Source organism: Mesocricetus auratus, unplaced genomic scaffold (assembly GCF_017639785.1).
Source record: "Mesocricetus auratus isolate SY011 unplaced genomic scaffold, BCM_Maur_2.0 Super-Scaffold_100021, whole genome shotgun sequence".
In the NCBI taxonomy this organism is placed as follows: domain Eukaryota; kingdom Metazoa; phylum Chordata; class Mammalia; order Rodentia; family Cricetidae; genus Mesocricetus; species Mesocricetus auratus.
The window spans coordinates 7,309,930-7,331,647 of record NW_024429202.1 but is presented as its reverse complement, the minus strand read 5'-3'; the positions used below and the strand labels follow the sequence as shown (position 1 = coordinate 7,331,647).

Sequence of the window (21,718 nt, the reverse complement as noted above, 5' to 3'; positions counted from 1 at the left end):
TCACTCTGCTGTCCTCTCCCCCTGGCCCTCACCTCCTCTGGCCTCCATTCCTCCTGGTCCTCCTGCTCCAAGAGTTGCCTGTCGAGCTGCTGGAGCTGGTACACGTGGAACTGTCGCTGCAGCTCCTCGGAGGTGTGCAGGCTCTGCAGCATCAGCTGGGGGAGACGGTTGGGGAAGCAGAGGCCAATCTGCTCCATCACAGCCCCCTCCAGCCAGCTCGAGCCCACGCTCAGGAGACGGTCAGCCATGTAATGCCTGCAGCGCACACAGTTGGCCCGGGTCTCAATGCAGGTGCCAGCTTGGCCCAGGCCCCACCTTTCCCTCCAGAAGGAAGTCTGTGTCACAGTTTGCCTAGGTCACAGGACCCACCTCATGTCTACCAGTACATGGCTGACACCATATCTTAACTTCCCGCTATCCTTCCTTTGTCTCCCCTTAACACTCAAATCTTCCCTTTCTCTGACCTCTAAGTCTCCTGTCCCTAACCTCCAGAATGTGACTCACTGATAGAAGTGCTCAAAAGTAGTGGCCAGCTCTAGGCCAGAGAGGACCATGATGGGCTCCAGGTACCGCTGAAGCTGCCCCAGCATTTCCACTCCAGAGGCTCCGCCAAGCAAACCAGCCTGGATTTGTTGGTCAATGTGCCTAGCAAACTGCTCACTCATCTGGGGACAAGAGAGTGGGCATCAGAGAAGCCAGGAACAAGGGGTTAGAGTGGGAAGTGGACTGAAGGACATGGACAGAGTGGCAGCTCACGCCTGGCACTTGGCAGGACTCACGTGAGCGGCAGTGAGGAAGGATTGCTGCAGCAGGGCTCCGGAGAAGCCACTGCGCAGAGCCACAGTGAAGGCTGCCCGAGGCCCGAACAGCTCCAAGCCTGCTCTCTGCAAGTGTTGGTAAAGAGCACAGTAGCGAGGCACGAAGTCTGAGGCCCTCCAGGCTGCAGCCAGGAGTCTGCTGACCTGAAGGCACAGAGTGAGACGTGACGACACAAAGGATGCACACTGTCCCACCCCGCCTCACAGGCTTGGATCTGCCTACCTGATCCTGCACCACACTCAGCCAGCACTGGGTGATGCTCCTAAGGCTGCTGCTGGGAAGGGCTGGGGATGGCGCTGGGCTTCCCTCCTGACCCTGACTGCTCTTGCTGACTGAGAACAAAGGCAAGAGTGAGCCTCACTCCAGCCTCTGGGTGGCACCAGGGATGGGTGTTTATCTCCTGGAGGGGTCACATTTCAGAGGCCTAGAGAAGCAGAGTTAGGAGCTACACAGCCCCACAGTACAGATTCTGGGCTCAACAGGCCTCACTGGACTCACGGGGCTGCGTGGACGGCTCAGGAGAAGGCCCAGGAGGGGGTTCCACATGCACCAACAAGTGGCACAGGCGCCGAACTCGTGAGGCAAAGGATGCTGCTCGACTCTGGGGGCACCGCGCGCTCTCCCTCCGCTCTAAGTACTGGCCCAGCAGCCATCCCAGGGAGCTCACACCCTCAGCATCTGAAAGACCGGCCAAAAATGGGTGTTTGTGGGGAGTGGGGGACACAGTCCAGGTACAAAATTATACAAAAAGGTTTGAGGGAGGCAGAGCCCTAGCCCTCCCTCTCCACAGCTGGATTCAGGAGCAGCCTAGGAACTTAACAGGGCAGGGAGGGTTTGGAGGAGAAGATGCAAATTCTACCCTCAGGGAGCAGTCCCTGGACCAGGAAGGAGAGAGGAATACTGAGGTGACAGGCCTTGAGGGGCAAATACAGTAACCAAGAGAACCGAAATATCAACACAGGTGATGTGAGACTTTTGAGGGGCTGGTGTGGAGGCCTAGCATGGGGTGCTTACCGGGAGAGGTGATGTTCTGCACCAGGGGGCTGACCAGCGCCTCCCAGCAGGTCTTGCCCAGTGCTTGGGCGGCCTCGTCATCAGGGAGGAAGCGATCAGCAAAATTCTGCTCATGGCGCAGAACTCTATTCAGTCTGGAAACACAAAGTGTATGCCAGATTCAAGGCAGGCTCCCACCTCCGAGAGACAAACTTCCCTGTGCCGATCAACTCCCGGCCATGCATCCCTCTCTCGGCTCTGTCAGCACTCTTTCTGGAGCTCAGTTTCCCCTCAAGTGCGGGCTGCAGCTCCGCTGCTCAGACTCCTCCCAAAGTGTCTCTCAGCCCCTCTTCCTCCTGTGCTGCACCCACCTGGGACAGAGCTGGAGGAGGCGCCCGCGGTCCTCTGCTATGTCTCTGCTCCACGCTTGTGCCCGGATTGTGTAGAACAGACAAGTACGTCGACATAGTTGCTCCCGGAACAATGGCCAGAAAGTGGGCTTGGGGCCCAGCACCTCCACACCCCGAACCCGAGTGTCGATGCCGCCCTGCAGCACACACAGACTTCTCACCTAACTACTCTGAACGCCAAAGCCAATGCTCCACACCTCAATTCCCAAGGTCTCCAGGCCATCTCCAAGCTGGCCAAGGAGCTGCGGGAGAGCCCACCCACTAAGGAGACCCAGGGCTTCCTCCGGGCCCCACCTGCTGGCAGCTGCGAGATAGCCCCACCCACTAAGGAGACCCTGGGCTTCCTCCGGGCCCCACCTGCTGGCAGCTGTGGGATAGCCCCACCCACTAAGGAGACCCAGGGCTTCCGGGTCCCACCTGCTGGCAGCTGCGGGATAACCCCACCCACTAAGGAGACCCAGGGCTTCCTCCGGGCCCCACCTGCTGGCAGCGCTTTATGCGGATCTGGATGATGGGCCAGAAGCGGCTCAGGTTCTCCAGGAGGACGACCCGGCTGGCGGAGGGCATCACGTTCACCTGACAGGGCAGGAGAGAGGAGGCAGAGACCCACCAAAGAAGTGAGCAGGGCTGGAGACAGGTCTCGGCAATTACAAAAACACCGTTCTTGCAGAAGAGCGAGATTGGCTACCGGCACCCACGCAGGCGTCTCACGCTCACGACTGTACGCACACACAGATGCGCTTGGACACGAGGAGGAAGAGGACACAGCACGACACGGGGGAGAGGGTCTGAGGAGCGCTGCAGCCGTCACGGCCGCCGTCTCACTTGCCCACTGACCCAGGTGCGCCTCGAGTCGGGAGGCTCTCCCAGAAGGGACCAAGAGAGTGGCTCCCCAGAGAGTGGGTCTTCCCCACCCATGAGAAATGGAGGGGGGGGAGTACGCAGTCAAGAGCGGCACAAGGGTCCCCACCGTGTTCAGTTCGGTGTTGACGCAGCTGACACTGTCACCCCCAAACACCGCCACCCTGGCTGGCATGTAACTGGAGTCCTCACTGGCCACAAGCAGAGTCAGCTGCCTGAGAGAAGAGAAAGGAATCAGTGAAAATCAAGTCCCTTCATCCTGCTACTTCCTCCTGGCACGCCTGCCTTCCCCAGACTCTCAGCTTTCTCCTTTCTAGCTCTTCAGCGTGGTTTTATTTAAACCTCTAGATTTGACGGCAAATTAATGCCATGCTGTGCACATAAGAGACAGTCCCATGCCATAGCCAGCAGTTCCTCAAGGCCAACATGACAATATGACATAGTCACCTGTCCACAGAAGCCCACCCCCTTTCTATCTCTGTCCCCTGTGAAAGAAATGGGCCACCTACCTGGTCACAGCTCCCCTCAGCAACCAATGGCAAGTCTTGTACATACTACATCCTAGTACCCCAGTCCACCTCTGCCCTTAGTCCCTCTTAACTGGACACACTGAACACTTCTCAACGAGACCACATATATCTTCCAAAACCTTTTTTTCTGGCCCCCAAGCCAAATGTTCATGATTGCCTGAGTATCAACTAAAAAACAAAGCTAGATTCTTTCCTAAAATCCTTGAATAACTCCTTATTGTAGAATGTGGGACATTCTGTTTAACGATGGAAAGATGTGTTGCATTCTTTTAGGTTGCATTTGTTTAACTCTGTGAAGCTGTGTTACTTTGCCATCTAAAACACCTGACTGGTACAATAAAGAGCTGACTGGTCAATAGCTAGGCAGGAGAAAGGATAGGCGGGGCTGGCGGGCAGAGAGGATAGAGAGAGGAGAGAAGACGGAGTGAGAAAAGGAAGAGAGGAGGGCATCAGGGGCCAGACCCCCAGCTACAAAACCAGCAACAGAGTAAGAAGGAAAGAAAGGTATACAGAACAGAAAAGATAAAAGCCCAGAGACAAAAGGTAGATGTGACAATCTGAAAAGCTGGCTAGAAATAAGCCAATATGCTAAGGCCAGGCACTCATAAGAAAGAATAAGTCTCCATGTATTTATTTGGGAACTGGGTAGTGGGCCCCCCAAAGAGTAAAGAGTGAAAAAAAAACTACAACTCTCCAAGTTTCAGAACAACGTTCAAAGTTCCTGGCTCACAAAATGTACAGTCTGCATCTGCCTACTCTCCTAGCTTCACCCCTGCCACCAGGAGGCACCCTTTATCCCACCTAACCAGCATTTTAAAACATTCCAACACAGCACACTGTTTCTCCCTTTGCATGCTGCTTCTCTGTCTGAGATGTCATCAAGTTCTTGTTATCTAGCTAATTTCAACTTCAAATTTCAGCCCAGTAAACACCTTTCTCCTGGCTTGCTCTTCCTCTTCATATTGACCTGAATCGCTTTGGCTGGGTTCAAGATATCCTCCTACCTCAGCTTCCCAAAGAGTGCGGCAACAGCCATGTCAGTGTGCCTGGGCCATGATGTTTTCTCTTTATGCAGTTTTATTTCTCTGTTCCTTTAAGTCCCCCCTTGAGACAGGGTTTCAATATGTAGCCCAGTCTTGAACTCTTGATCCTCCTGCCTCAGCCTCCTGAGTGATGAGATTATAGGCATGCACCATCAAGCCTGATTCTCTTGAGTGACTCGCTAACCTGGCTCCCCAACTAGACTACAAATTCCTTATGTCTTATTGTCCTTGTACCCCAGAGCCTTGTCTAGCACGTGACACTCTTGACATTGAACAAACACCCATGGGAAGAACAGGTAAGTGAACTGTTGATCTCTAAGCACAAGGTGGTGATATCTGTATCTGCTAGAGTACCAGTGTCTGGGTTCAGACAGTGAGACGTCTACACAGCACAACACAGAAAGGCCAATGTGCCAATCACGCTTTCACTGCACAGAATGAGCTTGAAAATGTCCCATAAGAACAGGGTTCACTAATGGAGTTGTGGGACAATGCTTGGGGGAGATATATTGGTGCACACTAATACGTGCATATAAATGGTTCACACCTAATAAGAACACCACGGTGCATGTGCAAGGTGATGGAGTGGGAGCCGGTGCTGCCGTTGGACTCCCAGTAGGTCTTGGGGTTGCGGTCCGTCAGCTTGCTGGCCCGGTGTGGGTTGGAGGACACCTCCACCTTCTCCCAGCACTGGTCTTCCTTCACTTCCACACTGGAGCCTGGGGAAGCGGGAACGGGTAGGAGAGCACCGCATGGTCAGAGATAAGGGAAGGGCCTGAGAGTGAGGGGAAAGGAGATGCCGGGTGGGAGCCCAGGGGGAAGTAGAGGAGGGCACTAACCCTGGCAGAGATGCCGGAGGAACACGTCAAAGAAAGGGATGTTGATGGGTTGGTGGGTTCGCCTGTGGTCCTCAATCTGGCCCAGCACCATCTGCAGCCGGAACATGGGATGGGGGGGGGGGGAATACAGAGGAACAGTCAGAAACACGCATGGAGAAAAGGGGTCAAGGGGCAACAGAGCACTCAAACCCTTTCCACCAAATTCTGATAGTCCACGTGGGGGAAGGTTAGGGAGCATGTGCCCAGATGTGTCGCCACCCCTGCCACACAGATCCCAAAGACAGACAGACATATGAAGAGTCCAGCCCCTGCTTCTGGTTTTATTTTCTCAGCTCTACACCCACAAGCCCCTTCTCACCTGAATGCAGCCAGCTAGGATGCTTGAGGTGAGCTTACTGTAGAGCTGGGCATGTTTCTCACACTCTGTCACCAGGTCACGAAGCTCAGAGGCCAGCAGGAGCTGTGTGGAGTGCTTGTCCAGGACTTTGGAGACGGCCTCTTGGGCTCCCAGGCAGCAAAGCACTACCGCATAGTCTTTGTGCGTCAAAGCCAGGCGATGCAGGAAGCAGATCAGCTCCTGAATAATCTGAGCCCAGAGCAAGAAAGCAGAGCATGTCAGGACAAGGCCTGAAGGAAGCACAGAGACTGAGGATGTCTGCAAGGCCGGAAAGGACCAAGGACATACTCAAACTGAGATGCTGGGACTCCACGGCCAGCCAGCACTTTAGAGCTTGGGCAGTTTCACAGGCTCCTTTCTACCAGTATCAAACTATCCCAAGAGCTAGTCTTTCTCTGATGTCACTCACGATGTACAAAGACTCTGTGCGATATTAGCCTTCCTCTCCTTCCTCTCTTGCTCCGAGGCACTCAGACCCACAGACCTCCAGGGCCACAACTTCTGCCTTTCCCCCTCCAACCCTTGCCAAGGCTCTGGTACCTCAGAGTCACTGCTTGGGCCACTCAGGCAGTTGAGGCAGGGCTCCAAGACCTCGTGCCAGGGGAGGACCATTGCCTCAGGATAATCCAGCAGTCGTGTCATGACCCTGGTAAGGGGATGGAAACAAATAAAACTCCAGCAGTCCCTTAGTCCCTGTGCAAGGTGCCTGGACAGACAGAACCCTTACCTGAGGACTGTGAGCAGCAGGGCTCTGTTGGGCCCGGGGGCATCTAGAGTCCGCAGCAGCAGGAGGAAAGGCTGGGTTTCCTGCTGGAGGCGCTTGAGGAGGGGCCTTACAGCACCCTGAGGGCTGCCCTCCCGGCACAGCACACGCTCCAAGTCCAGGAAGAGCTCTGCAGAAGGATCTCCCACCAGGGATCGGATGAGTGACTCAGGGGACCCATCCTGACCTTGGTTGCTTGGGTTTTCCAGTGCTGCAGGCAGACACACCACAGGAAAAATGTGAGTGACAGGCATCTTAGAAGTCAGTCAAACCAATGGGGCTCCCCAGAAAGCCACCCCGCAAACTTTATTCCCACGCTGGGGATGTCTATGTTATAGTTTATCAAAGTATAAGAAAATTTCCTTTCTGGTCTCCAATGTAGACCTAACTAGAAAAAACATAAGGAACATTACTGAGTTAAATACAACACATTTCAAATCTCAGTTTAATAGTTTTACTATTACAATACAGAGAAACCCTGTCTCGAAAAAAAAGTTTTACTATTAATTGCTAGCTATAATAAACAGTACTGTTATAATGATACCTCCAAAGTTTGGAGGCTTCAGATACAACAGACTCAAAAGACAATGTTGTTTATTTCAGTATCCATGTCTCAGTTTTCACCTTTTTTTTAAACACAAAGGATTTCTTTTGTTGTTGCTGTTTTTGTTTGTTTGTTTTTCCAGACAGGGTTTATCTGTGTAGCTCTCAATCCTGCTCTAGAACTTGCTCTGCAGACCAGGCTAGCCTCTAACTCACAGAGATCCGCCTGCCTCTGTCCCCTGAGTGCTGGGATTAAAGGCGTGCACCATAACCGCCCAGCCACAAAGGATTTCTTATAACATCGACAGTCTTCTTCTCGTCACGTTCTGCTTGAGGTCTAACTTGGTATGGTGTTGCACAGTGACATTGCTAACACTTGGGAGACTGGCAAGAAGACTTCAAGTTTGAGGTCAGCCTGGGCCAAATAACCTTGTACATCTTACACTCCCCTGACCCTGAAAATGTGTCTAGCTTAGACACTGAAGTTTTCATTCATTTATGGAAGATGTCTGTATCCTTCGGTAAAGGCCTGGAATGTAGACCTTAGCTTCCCTGGTCACAGCATGGCATACGTCACTCGTTAGCAGAACATCCCCTCCACAACGGTACCTGCTCGCTCAGGACTTCCCCGAGGCTCTGAATAGCGATTGAGAAGCATCATGAGGACGGTGCGTGTGGTGGGCATTGGCTCTGTCCCCGGTGCTATACCCGAGTGCCTGAACAAGGTGTCTCTCAACTCCTGGGTTATAATCTGGTCTCCCAGAGTGTGGTGGTTACACAAAAGCAAGTTGAGGAGAAGCAAACCATTTCTCACTGCAGAGGAGCACCTGGGAGGAAGGGGGTGATTCAAGAAGTTGACAGTGAATGTGGCAGAGACGGAGACGAGTGCAGCTAGGTTGTGGGGTGCTCCAGGGCTCCCCATGAGGAAGGACTCCTGGCCATCTGACCCTGGGCCACTACTACCAATCCCATAAAGGAAAGTCATTTTTTTCTGAAATCCCCTACATCAACCACTTGGTCTCTCCTCTAGTGACATTCTGAGAAGGCCACCGGTGTTTACCCAAAGGGGACAACATAAACACATGAGCCACAGGAGAAGTGGGGTTTATGGCACAGCAAGGATTTCGAGTCTGGGGGCAGTATCTGACCCCTCAGTGTTCAGCATCAGGACCACAGCTGCAGGGACACTAAGGAGCAGGCTCTCGGACCCTGGACGTGTAGCTGAGTCAATGCTGGCAAAGATCTCTCTGGTCATCTGTGTGTCAAACAAAGGCTGGATGGAATCTCGGCCGGTCACAAAAGTGGGGATCTCTGAGGAACTGGCAATGGCTAGCATCTTTAGTGCCTGAAAGAAGAGCGCAGAGCAGAGTTAGGGGTGAACAGAGCTATCACAAGGGATGCAGCACTCGGCCAGCACGTACACGGCCTGGGTTCAATCCCCAACACCACCCCGAAGAGAGCAGGAAGCTGCTGCCCCCATTCTAGACCTCAGACTCTTGAGCAGCTGGGCTGTTGGCACACAGGGGTATGAGAGATGGAAATGGAACAGATGGTGATGGGACCTGAGGGAAAGGAGGGAGGAGGGGCAGGAGGGAGGGATGGGATAGGAAAGGTGAGAGGAGGGGAAGGAAAAGGAGCAAAGAGGAAGTTGCAAACAGAACAACTTCAGAGTGGTCAGTAAATCCACAGGCTGCATGTCTCTCTCCTAGGCTCCCAACAGCAAAGCTACCAGAGCGGGCAAGCCACCCTTTCTGAACCTTCACAACCTGCAGCTACTCTCCTCAGATGACCATTCCCTCCTTCGTGTCAACCCCGCTTTCCTGAGTCCCGCCTCTTGCAGCCTCCTGGCATTCCTATCTTTCTGTATTTCTCTACCTGGTCCTCAAATACAGTTCCTTTTCACCATTCTCTCCTCCCTTCCTAGGCAATCTCATCTACTCCTGTGGACACTAATGTCCACACAAACCTATGTCCCCTAGCCTTGGTCAGCTTCCCAGCCCTTCCAGTGCACTCACCGCCAGTCCTGCCTGCTGAACCAAAACAGATGTCTTGTATTCTTGCATGCAAATCAGCACAGCGTAGATGCCACCCTCCCTGGCGAAGAGTGGACGCCATTCGTGCTTGGTCATGAGTAGGTAGAGGAGGCGCAGGACCAGCACCACCACCATCTTCTCGCCCACCTGGTTGGTCAGCAGTTCCACCAGGGTCTTCACTAGCTTCTCTCTGAGGAGAGAGAAGACACTGAGCCTCCCCACCCCAAGGAACTTGGTCTGACTTTCCAGACATGATGCTCGCTCTCTGACTCCCTGCCCAACTCTATCCCTCAAGATGCAGTCTACCTGCTCCCCCTAGCCTGTCCTCTGGATTTTAGTCTCACTCCTGACTCCTCCCTCTGCAGTCTAACTGCTCCCTGGTTCTCCATCTCAAATGAATCTATAGATTGAATGTAATTCTAATCAAATGGCTTAAAAGTTTAAAAGAGGGCTGGAGAGATGGCTCAGAGGTTAAGAGCACTGACTGCTCTTCCAGGGGTCCTGAGTTCAATTCCCGGCAACCACATGGTGGCTCACAACCATCTACAATTTAGTCTGGTGACCTCTTCTGGCATGTAGACAGAACACTGTATATGTGATAAATAAATAAATCTTTTAAAAAAAAAGTTTAAAAGAAACAATGGCAGGCAGATTCGGGAAGAGGAAGAGCAATATGTAAGAATGGACGCCCGACGTTGGTGGCACATGCCTTTAATCCCAGCACTCGGGAGGCAGAGGCAGGTGGATCTCTGTGAGTTCCAGGCCAGCCTGGTCTACAAAGTGAGCTCCAGGACAGCCTCCAAAGCTACAGAGAAACCCTGTCTCGAAAACAAAAAAACAAAACAAAAAACAAACAAACAAACAAAAAAACAATGGTCAAGAAATGTTTGGGAAAAATAATGGTATATACCAAAAGTATATAACTGAAACTCAGGAATGAATACAGGGGAGCCAAAGAGATGAGAGTCGACAAAAGAAGTAATGCAGACAGATCTCAGCCAATGGGCAAGGATGGACTCCTGAAAAATGGATGGTGGAACTGAGCATAGTAGCTCATGCTGTGATTCCAGCATTTAGGAGGTAGAGACTGGACACAGTGTGATAAATACACTTTATCTCCAAAAGTTAAAAGGCCAGAATACAAAATAAATAAAATAAAAATCCTTCAGGCAAACACAAACCCACCCTGATGTTGTTGGGTTGTAGCTAAGGGACGGGACATGTACTTCATGAGCATTAAACCTTGGATTCGGTTCCTAGAACCAAAGAAAGACAGGGCCTGATGTACACTTGAAAAGAGTAGAGGTTAGCCTCTGCTTCATGCCATCTGCAAAAATAAATTTCCAGTTGGATTTGAAATGAATATAAAAAACAAAACCAGAAATAGATTTTTTAGCAAAATAAGAAAATATTTTTCCAGGCTGGATAGCTCAGTGGTGAAGCACTTGCTTCACAAACATTGAGACTTGAATCTAGATCTCTAGACCCTCCACAAGAAAGCTGGGCACTGAGGAGGCAGGGCAGGACTTTGCAGTTGGTCAGTCAGCTTAGCCAAATTGCTGAGCTCTGGCTTCAGTGAGAGCCTCATTCTCAAGGATGAAGAGAAGCTGAGGAGGACATCCAGCATGTGACCACTGACCTCTCTCTGCACACATCTCCACACACAAGGGCACACATATGCCAAAAAAGCTATGCATCTTCCTAATCCTGGAATAGTATGCACTCTTTTTAAAGATTTTATTTCTACTTTAAATTATATATGTACATGTGTGTATGTGTTGTGTGCATGCACACATGTGTGCAGAGGCCAGAGAGGGCATGGGATTCCGTGGAGCTGGAGTTTACAGGAGGGTGTGAGCCTCCTGACATGGGCGCTTTGAACTAAATGAGGACCTCTAGAGCAGAATATACTCTGAACTGCTGGGCCATATCTCAGTTAAGAATGGACTTTCTTGTAGGACAGAAAAATTTAGAATCTATAAAAAGTTAAAAACTATAGCAACCTAAAAACTTTAGCACATTGAAAGACACTACAAACAAAATTAAGAGCTAGAGAAAACAATATGAGCTAGAGAAAATGTCCAAGAGAAACACTGATACAACAAGACATGGAGGCTTATGTCTGCAGTCCCAGCTAGCTATAATCCCAACACTGAGATCTGGGGCAGGAGGAACACAAGTTCAAGGTCAGCCCAGGAAATGCAGTATGAGACTGTGTCTCCAAATATAACCTCACTTTCATGGGGAAAATGCTGGTTGTGCAGAGAGCAGAAAATGGGTACTAACATCTTTTCACACAGTGATGGACACAGGTGAGGTGGCCTGGGATATTCAGAGAAAGAACACAAGCAGAGACCTCCGGGAAAGAGCACATGTTTTGATCTGTCTTCTCAGAACCTTATAGAAACTACAACAGAAGTAGACTAAGCACACACCTTCCTCAGCAGTTAGAGTCACTCTTTACTGGCTAGAGGTCCTACCAGGCTTATCTCAAACTCTCCGTACTCCCACCTCTGCTTCCCAAGTGCTAGGAGTAGAGGCGTGCTTCACTGGCAAAACAGGCTGGCTATGACTTACTCTAACACGGAAAATACCGATGAGCAAAGTAAACAGAGGTTGGAATGCTCACTGAAATGTTAGCTGGTCTGTAAAAAGACCCTTTTGGATCACTGACATCTAATTCTATCCATGTGCCTGTCCTCCCTTCCTCCTTCCTCCTCCCACTCCCTTCCTCCTTCCTCCTCCCACTCCTCCCTCCCCTTCTTTTTGACAGATTCTGTCTATGTAGTCTTGGCTAGCCTGAGACTCACTAGCCATGAACTTGTAGAGATCCACCCGAGAGCTGAGATGAAGGGCATGGCTGCCATGTCTACCTTCTAACAAGAATAAAGCTAACAGGACTAAAAAAAACACAAACAAAATGTTTTGAACATGGATAACAAATAATATAAGAATGCCATTAAATCTATAAGAAAAAGGGAACAGCTCAATAAAAGTGGGGAAAAAAGCCGGGCGTTGGTGGCGCACGCCTTTAATCCCAGCACTCTGGAGGCAGAGGCAGGCGGATCACTGTGAGTTCGACACCAGCCTGGTCTACCGAGCGAGTTCCAGGACAGCCTCCAAAGCCACAGGGAAACCCTGTCTCGAAAAACCAAAAAAAAAAAAAAAAAAAAAAAAAAAAAAAAAGTGGGGAAAAGATAAGATATTCCAGAAACAGAGTATTTATGGAAGCAGAAACATAACAAATTCACACAAATACACTTAATGTCATCAGAACTAAAATGTTAACAAAGACCAACACTGATGATTTAATCTTGCTGACTGGGTCACCCAGTGGGTAAGGACACCGGCTGCCAGGCCTGATAACCTGAGTTGGATCCCCAGAAGCCACATGGTGGGAGGAGAGAACCGGCTGGCTCAAGCTGTCCTCTGACCGCCACACACAGGCCACAGTACACGCACACACGCACACGCACATGCACACACACACACACACACACACACACACACACACACACACGTTTACTAGCGTGCCAATCTGACCCATCAGGAAGCAGTACTGTGCCTCGGGCAGCTCACTGGACTGGGCTGCAGCCGCACCACAGCTCTACACACCAGCGAAAACAACCAACAGCTCTGTGGTGACTGACAGACACTGGCTGGGACCCAGAAATGCCACAGACACTCCGTGTGCCCACACCACGGACCCTAAAACACAAATGCATTACTTGCTATTTCCACCCAAATGATGCACACAATTTTAATGCTCTTATGCATCAGATTTTTTAAATCTATAATTTATACTTTTAAAATAGTATAAAAATCCTTACAAACAGGAAATTACATGTTTAATACATATTTACAATTTTTGATTGTGTGTGTGTGTGTGTGTGCACATGAGAAGGGCAGGTAGGAGATGCAGGCCAGAGGAGGGCATCAGATCCCCTGGAATTGGAGTTACAGATGTGTGTGAGCTGCCTAATGTGGGTGCTGGACTCGAACCCAGGTCCTCGGAAAAGAGCACATCCTCCTGACCACTGAGACATCTCTCTAGTCCCTAAACATGCAATTCCATGTTGAACCTGTAGATGGTGTGAAGGGTCGGTCCATCTGACAGTGGGATTTTCTCTGTTACAAGCTGTGATCCTGGATAGCACAGTACAGCGCTACCTCCTCCTGCTCCTCTCTCTCCCCTCCTTTCTTTTCTCACTAACCCACCCTCATTGTTCGCTCTTTCCAGGCTGACCTAAAATTTTTTCTGACTCCTGAGTTCTATGATTATATATGTGGCACCACATCCCAACAGGGCTTTCATTCAATATTTTTTTACATGAACTGTGTTTTTTTAATTTATTTTATGTGCATTGATGTGAGGGTGTCAGGTCCTCTGGAGTTGGGAGTCACAGACAGTTGTGAGCTGTCATGTAGATTCTGGGAATTGAACCTGGGTCCTCCGGAAGAGCAGCCAGTGCTCTCAACCACTGAGCCATCTGTCTAGCCCTATCTGAACTGTTTTAAAAATGAGAAAGCACTTGTGCAATAATGAAACCAGATGAAACTTTAAAAGCTAAAAGAAAGTAGGGACAGAAGTAAAAGAAGACAGGAAAGGCAATTTTAGACAAGGTCTTACTCTGAGCCCAGGCTGGGCTCAAGCTTATGGTCACCCTGCCTCAGCCTCCCGAGTCCCAGGGCTAGCCATGTGCCTCCACACCCGGCTTGGAAACAATTTTTTAAAGAAAGAGCACTAGAGCCAAAAGGCCTAGGTTTTGATCCTGGCTCTGCCATCTGCAGAACTCTGAGGTGTAAACCATAATACTAATATTAATATAGGGCTAAGGGCATCATTGCTTGCGTGGAGGCAGACTGACTTAGTGAGAGCGCACAGGAACCCTCAGGAGTGCTCAAAGAGCACACTGTCACCCCACCATCTGTTCTGCCGCCCCGCCCCCACCTCTCCTTCATCCCCAGCCTTTCCACCTCTTGGCTCCATTACTCCTTCCCTCCTGTCATCACCCTGAACAGCTGCAGCTTGGACCCAAACCTCTTCCCTCAGCAACATGCTAACCTCAACGATCGGTCAGGACGGACCAGAGGGTGGTCCCGCTCAGTGACCTCCTCCACAGCCTGGGAGAGGGCACAGAGCCCTGAGAGCTGCAGGTCTGTGTCCAGGCTGGAGATCTGCACAGTGGCCAGGACCGCTGCCACATGTTGATCCAGGGAGCTGCGGGGACCCGGACCCCGCAAGGCTCTGGCCATCTCTGTAATCAGTGAGGGAAAGGCAGCAGCTAAAACAGTTGTGACTCCTCCAAGCTGGGAGTTTTAAAAAGCCAAGCCCAGGACTGCTGTCAGTGGCATTCACCACTGTAGCTCAGCATTCCTAGCTCTTCCAACAGCATATGGGAGATCTAGTCACACACTCGAGATGGAGGTGCTTGAGAAACAAACTCTTCTCTTTTGAAGATACAAGAAACAGGTGGCTGTTGGTTAGTTACAGTCACATCCATGCAGAGACACGTGGGTGCTCTCAGGGCTTTCCCCACAAAAGGGCCTTCCTCCATGCTTTTCCCTCCACTCTACCCTCCGGGGCCAAGGCATGTCTTGTTCTAATGTCTTGGCCTTCCCCTCCTAGAACCCAACTCACCAGTAGCCGCCTCCTGTGTTTCAGGGGACAGGGCCATCCCCTCTTTCACCAGAAGCTGACTAAACAGTTGTGAATCACTCTGTGCTTTGGGGCACTCCATCTTGGGACCAGCAGGCCCCGCCTCTGCCTCTGTGGCCTCAGTCTTGGCCTTGCAGGACTCAGCTTCTTCCTCTGAGACGCTGGCTGCCGACTTTGACTCCTCCTCTAGCTCTGGGGTACAGGAGCGACTCCGTGAAGAAGGCAAGCTGCTCAGGTCCTCAGGCATTAGCCCATACTTGGTGTAGATTTGGGAGTTGAGCAGGTCACAGAGGTTGCTGCCCTCAAAGCGGTTACTGAGAACCTGCAGCACCCCCTCCGCCATCTCTGTGGGCACAGAGACCTCACCTAGGGCCTTCTCACCCAGGGCCTGTAAATTCAAAGGGACCAACAGACACAGTTCCAAGGAACAGTCATGGCAAGAGTCGCCCGGCCATCCCCTCACATCCCCTACATACGAGACCCTCAAAGCATGCCTCCTCCACTGGCAGGGCCTTCACAGGCTTCAACAGTTAGCTCCCCCACCACACACACACCCAGGTGCCATTCCACAGTCAGAACTTGCCCCGGGGCGCCCATCTCTAACCACCACATCCCTCAGCCCAGATCTCTCAGGCCTTTGGTACCTTATCCAGTTTCTCATGCAGACTCTGGAAAATCGGCTGCTGCTCACACAAGTCTAACTTCTTGATGAAGAAAAGCAGCTCCCACCACTCCGCCTGGGTCAGGCATCCTGACTCCTCACTCTTCTGGGGCTCAGGCTGGAGATATGGCAGTGAGTACAGGCCATATGTAGGCTTCCAGTCCCAGGAGGGCAATGCTGAGGCTGCAGGAATAGGTTATTCTGAACCTCCAGGGCAGGCCCCAAGCAGAAACGCCTGAGTGCTAGCCAGAGCCCCTTGGCTCTGAAACATGCTTCCCATGTCCTCTCCTAGGCCCACCTGTGCCCAGTACAGTAGCCCCTTCTCTCTTCTCCACAGCCGCTGAAGTGGAGTCCCCGGTAGCTTCCTCAGGCCCCAGGATCTCCAGCATGTGCCAGTGTACCCAGTAGGTGCGGCCAGTTGACTGCCAGAAGACCTGGGGAAGGAAAGGGTACCAAGGCTCAGCCTCTGAGCACTGAGCCTGACCGCAACTGGCTGGGCCTACACAAATCTCCATACAGCTAAAGGCTTCCAGCAGTATGGGGAGTGGATGGGCACCGTCTTTCTTCCTCACCCTCATGGCCTCTACTCCACACTCCTGAGCATCCTCCCCTACTGACAGCAATGGGGGCATCTCAGTATATCACCTCTGCTTCCTGGGTACAAGTCCACCAAATCAGAACCCTCTTGTGTACTGATCCTTTTTTTAAAAAACTCTCCATGTCTGGGGGTTTTCTCTTTTTCATCATCAACATCATCATTATTAACTTAGATAGGGTCTCTCTATGCATCCTGTCTGTCCTGGGGCTTGCCATGTAGATCAGGCTGGCCTTAAAGTTACAGAGATCTACCTGCCTTTGCCTCTTCAGTGCTGGGCTTAAAGCCATGCCACCATGCCTGGCCTTCCTTTATTTCTTTTTGTTGTTGAAACAGGGTCTCCTATAGCCAAGGCTAGCCTCCAGCTTGCTATGTAGCCAAGAATGACTTTGAACTTCCAATCCTGCTTCCACCTCTCCAGTGCTGAGATTACAAGCATGTAACACCATTCCTAGTTTTATATGGTGCTAGGGATCAAACACAGGACCTCATATATGCTAGGCAAGCACTCGAGCAACTGAGTTACATCCTCAGGCTATGTCTGGGGGCTCAGCGACCCCCTACCAACACCACAGGAGATATCCTGTATTGTCCCACACTGCATGACCCCCACCTGTACAGGGGGCACACCATTGTTGCTCTGCTGGAACTCGCCCTCGTCACCAGCACTGATCTCCTCGTAGTCATCGAGGATCCGAACCCGCATGCCGGGCTGCACTGTCTGCTGAACATATTCACCATAACCACTACGGCTAGAAAATTCAGAGCGGTGGCGGAAGGCCCGCCCTTGCTTCCTGGGAGTAGTGACGATGGTGGGCAGTAACAGCGGAAGGCCTGAAACGCAGGGCTGAAAGATGGACCGGGATGGCCGTGGTGGCAGAGCGCCCTGCTCACTAAGGTTCCGGGCCCAGCCCATGCTCCGCACCAGCTCTGAAATGAGGTTGCCCACGGCCATACTGAACTCCAGCTCCTGCTGTCCCCGGCTCTTCTCCTTTGTGAGACACGGAGAGCTTTGGTCTCCAGCGCCTGGCTCGGGACTGTTATTTAGCTGGTTCAGCAGGGACGAGACACATAGGTAGCGCTTCACCAGGGAGAAGAGCAGCTTCCCAGGGATCTGCAAAACACAGGCCTTGGTTTAAGTTCATCTCCTGCTCTGCCATCCCCCTGCCCCTCAGCATCTTCCTCTACAGACAAATGAGGAAGTCTCATTCCTAGGCCTGTACTTCTCTGATGGGTTTGTCTAAGAAACACAAAAGAATTATCTTTTAAAAAGATTAATTATGTGCATGGGTATTTTGCCTGTATGTTGTGCTTGTGGAGGCAAGAAGAGGGCATCAGATTTCTTGGAGCTAGAGTTACAGATGATTGTTAGGCAAGAAATCGGTGCTGGGGATTGAACCCGGGTCCTGTGGAAGAGCAGTCAGTGCTCTTAACCAAAGTTATCTCTCCAGCCCACAAAGTAATTATCTTAAAATACAGATTCTTTTGTTTGCTTTTGTGTAACTTTGTGTGTGGTGTGTACACGTGTGGCACTCATGTGGGGGGGTACATGTGCATGTGTGCACACAGGTGAGGTGGACCAAGGCTGACATCAGTTATCTTCCTCGGTCACTTTGTCCTTCACATATCAAGACAAAAGCTCTTACTGAACCTAGAGCTCCCCGTTTCAGGGGCTCTGGTTAGCGAACTTGCCCAGGAGATCCCTGTCTCTCTCTTGTCGGCTGGATTGGAGGCAGGCTGCCACAAACCACCCAGTTTTATGTGGGTTCTGAGGATCCAAACTCTGGTCAGCATGCTTTACCTGCCAAGCCATCTTCCCAGCTTCTAGACTTAGTTTCTGGAATAGAAATTCTAAATGGGAGAGGCTGAGAAGGGGCCATGAACCTTTACTGTGATTAGCCCTCCAGGTTGCTAGCTACCCTGAATCTAGTATGAGAAACGGTGCTGTGCGCCCAGCGTTCCCGTACTAGTGACAGAGTACCTGGGGAAGGTGAATGCCCTCGAAGTTCATGCAGTGTTCCTCGGTGGATGTGGTCTCTGCAAACAACTCCAGTAGAGTGTAGCGGCTGTCAAAGTCCATGTGCTGCTCGATGCCATCTTGCTGGCTCAGTGACAGAAGGACATGAGCCCGACTCCCTGTAAGCCACACACAGTCCAGCTCTTCTCAACCCCCAATGCTTCTCCCTACCTATCCTAGGCCTTCTCCTTCCCTAGAGGCTTTTAATCTTCTCTGTGACTGAGGCCCAAGGCAAGAAAGATACTTTACATGTAACCTAGCACCACAAACATACACACACAGAACTGAAACATAGCACCACAGTATTAAAATTACTAAGTTCTGTGTATACACACATACACACACAAATGTGGGTGCATGCACATTCATTTGTTTTGCTTTGTTTTTTCAAGACAGGGTCTCACTATGTAGCCTGACTGTCCTGGATCTCTCACTAGACTAGGATGATCTTGAACTCACAGAGATCCACCTGCTTCTTCCTCCCAAATGCTAGGATTAAAGATATGTTCCACTACACTCAACTGTGTACAGATATTTTAATTTTTCAACTAGCTATAATCCATCCCCATACTAATTTCACAACCAACCAATACATCTCAAATACTCAATAAGTGCAAATCTGCCTGCTTTACGCTCTGCCACAAGGAGTGACAGATAAACCCCACGTCTTTCTGTTCTGGGTGTACCATTCATTATGCTTCTTTTACCCTGAGTTGCTACTTATTAGAAATGGCTGGGAACTCTCTGCCAACTCTCTTCTTACTCCTGTGGCCCCATTCCCGCCAATGCCCCTGCTCTCTCTTACCAGCGTCATGGGCTGCCAGAGCCTGCAGCATCTTGCCTGCACTTCGACGGATCTGAGGCTCGGGATTGCACAGCATGTGCATAAGCAGATCAAGGGCTCCTGTCTCCCTGAAGACTCCAGTGAGGGGCCCAATGCTTGCATAGGCACTGAGCACGTGGACCGTGTGAAGCACAGCGGCCGTCAGACTCGAGGTCCCTCCTTCCGCCAGCTGCCTGGCGGCCCTGCGTACCAGGGCCCGCACATCAGCCTCCATCTCTGTCATTGCCAACTCGTCCAGGCCCCCTGGATCTTGTGGGAAGCACCCTCCCTCTCCAGCAGCTTCACACTGAGGTCCTTTAGATAGTGTGCGCTCCCGCAGCAGCGAGGGGCAGTTGGCGTAGACCTCGGGGGCTGACAGCCACATGAGGAGGTGCTCCGCTTTGCCCTCCTCTCCATTCACTTTGCCCTCTTCCCCACACCTGAGGACCCGCCATCGGATCAGGTATTCAGGGTGCCCATCATGCCCAGGCCTCTGTCGAATGAGTTCTTCAGGGTATGCTTGCAGTTGGGGCCCCAAGGGCACCACGAGGTCCCCCGCTCGTCGTTCCCCAACCATCCTGGCCTCCTGGGATATACAAGGAGAAAGACAGGCAGTCCGTGAAAGAGGAAAGAGCGTGATGGAATCTTGCAGCAAAACCAGGTAGGTGGTAACTGGTGGCTGTTTGATGAAATGTAGAGCTCATGCAAAAAAGACTAAGTGTAGGGCCGGATAAATAAGTAGCTATACTTATATTTATATAAGAGCAGAACATAGAGAAAAGAGCAAGGAGCTCAAAAGCACCTGTCTAGTGTGTGAGAGGCCAAGTTCACTCCCTGGCACTGCGGGGTGGGGGTGGGGTGGGGGCATGGAAACTAAGGAGATGGCTCAGGGGTTAAGAGCACTTGCTGCTCCATGAAAGGACCCAGGGTCAGTACCCTGCACCCACATGGCAGCTCAACACCACCTGTAACTCCAGTTTCAGAGGTCTGACGCTCTTCTGACTTCTAAGGGCACTGCACACACATGGGTGCACATACATACATGCAGGCAAAACACTCAATGCACATAAGTCTCTCCTTTTATTTACTTTAAAAACATATATCTGTTTTATTGTTATATATGATGTGCATATAATATACGACATATAATTACATATATGCGTGTTTTGCCTGTGCACCACACACATGCTTGGTGCCCTTGGAGGCCAGAAGAGGGCATTGGATCCCCTGGAACTGGAGTTATGGATGGTTGTCAGCACTATATGGGTTCTGGGGACTGAATCCAGGGCTTCATGGATGCTTGACAAAGAATCTAGTGTCTGAACCACACTCCCAGTGCCATAAATCTCTCTTTTTAAGATTTATTTAATATGTATACAGAGTGATGCCTGCATGTTTGCCTGCAGGGCAGAATAGGGCACCACTGTGTGGTTGCTGGGACTTGAACTCAGGACCCTGGGAAGAGCAGGCAGTGCTCTTAACCACTGAGCCACCTCTCCAGCTTCCCCCTCTCCAATCTCTTTTAAAGGCTATGAGTTTAAGCGTGATGCGCTGGCACATGCTTGTAATCTTGATATTCTGGAGTCTGAGGCAAGAAAATCACCATTTTGAGGCTAGGCTGGGCTCCCCAAAGTTCCAGGCCAACCCCAACGGCATAGTAAGACCATCTTTTAAAAAGCAAAGCATTGTCAATCCCACAAGAGTAAACAATGCATTCCTACATAATCTACTACTACTCTTAGATGGAGACAGTCGGGATCAGGCGTCAGGTGAGAATGGTGTTGAGGCAGAATACTAATGGGACCGAAGTGTTCAGAAAAAGGCGTGTGTGATTTGAAGCAGTGCAGGTGCAGTGGAGAGGGCAGACCGGAAGGCAATGAAGAAACGGTGACCAGGGCAGGTGTCGTGTCAGGGTACACAGACGATCAGCAGGAGACAGGGAGAGTCAAGCTAGCAGTGATCTTCGATGGGGATGGGATCCACTTAGCATGGAAGGGAGGCTAGGAGATAACCACGGACGCCACAGCGGCTGTTAATTATTAGCACAGGACCAAGTCAGACCACCGGCTTGGCCGGGGGGGCGGGGACGGCATAGGGAGGGCCTAGACCAGAGCGTCAACGCAGGCGTGAAGGTGACGCCTGGCCGCGGGGACGGAGCGGCAGGCAGCGTGATCGCGTCCGTGCTAGACTCCAGAGAGACGGTGGAGCCGGCCCAGCTCCGCGCTGGGAATGGCGGGGTGGGGGTGGGGGCGAGGCTGCGGGCGCGCGAGCTGACAGGACGAGCGAGACCGACTTCCCTCTCCAGTCCCCGGGAGAGGGGGTGAGGGGCTTGGGGTCGGGGAAAGGGAAGCGACCGGCAGGGGCAGGACTCTCTTCTCACCTCTCACCGCCCGCTCCACCCTCACTGGCATCCAGCAGCGGGTCCCACAGCTCGTCCCGCCTCCTCCACAACCCCTTTCCGGGGCACACGCCGGGCACACGCACGGGCCCGGCGGCTACGGGTCCCACCGTGGCCCACTACGAGCGTGGCAAAGCGGCGCGTGAATGGAGCATGCGTACTAGCCGGGGAGTCCGCAGCTAGTGGCCTTCCCAGCTAGTCAGGTGTGAAGCACCCTGCTCCTCACCGGGTCCATCTGCCTCATCCACCCATCGTAGCACCCGCTCCTGGATTATAATGTTAACCCATGCTCCCACCCCCCCTATGACTTACCAATTGTGTGTGTGTGTGTGTG

The 21,718-nt window shown here is 51.5% G+C and overlaps 1 protein-coding gene across 1 annotated transcript in view; it reads right to left on the bottom strand.

The window, feature by feature from the left end:
* Cul9 (cullin 9) overlaps positions 1-21,484 on the bottom strand; it is a 38,061-nt gene extending 16,577 nt beyond the window's left edge. The window contains exons 1-25 of the mRNA XM_013115072.3: positions 21,367-21,484; positions 18,969-19,572; positions 18,128-18,282; positions 16,760-17,260; positions 15,850-15,985; positions 15,535-15,734; positions 14,873-15,278; positions 14,297-14,489; positions 9,214-9,421; positions 8,347-8,543; positions 7,808-8,025; positions 6,620-6,866; positions 6,433-6,538; positions 5,854-6,081; positions 5,496-5,586; positions 5,204-5,375; positions 3,193-3,298; positions 2,703-2,798; positions 2,184-2,359; positions 1,834-1,967; positions 1,318-1,497; positions 1,042-1,151; positions 780-962; positions 505-665; positions 33-255 (exon numbers count right to left, since the gene is read on the bottom strand). Coding sequence (XP_012970526.1) covers positions 33-255; positions 505-665; positions 780-962; positions 1,042-1,151; positions 1,318-1,497; positions 1,834-1,967; positions 2,184-2,359; positions 2,703-2,798; positions 3,193-3,298; positions 5,204-5,375; positions 5,496-5,586; positions 5,854-6,081; positions 6,433-6,538; positions 6,620-6,866; positions 7,808-8,025; positions 8,347-8,543; positions 9,214-9,421; positions 14,297-14,489; positions 14,873-15,278; positions 15,535-15,734; positions 15,850-15,985; positions 16,760-17,260; positions 18,128-18,282; positions 18,969-19,563 — 5,022 coding nt within the window. The 5' untranslated portion in view covers positions 19,564-19,572; positions 21,367-21,484. The remainder of the gene's footprint in view (positions 1-32; positions 256-504; positions 666-779; positions 963-1,041; positions 1,152-1,317; positions 1,498-1,833; positions 1,968-2,183; positions 2,360-2,702; positions 2,799-3,192; positions 3,299-5,203; positions 5,376-5,495; positions 5,587-5,853; positions 6,082-6,432; positions 6,539-6,619; positions 6,867-7,807; positions 8,026-8,346; positions 8,544-9,213; positions 9,422-14,296; positions 14,490-14,872; positions 15,279-15,534; positions 15,735-15,849; positions 15,986-16,759; positions 17,261-18,127; positions 18,283-18,968; positions 19,573-21,366) is intronic.
* Between the last annotated feature and the right edge of the window lie 234 nt (positions 21,485-21,718).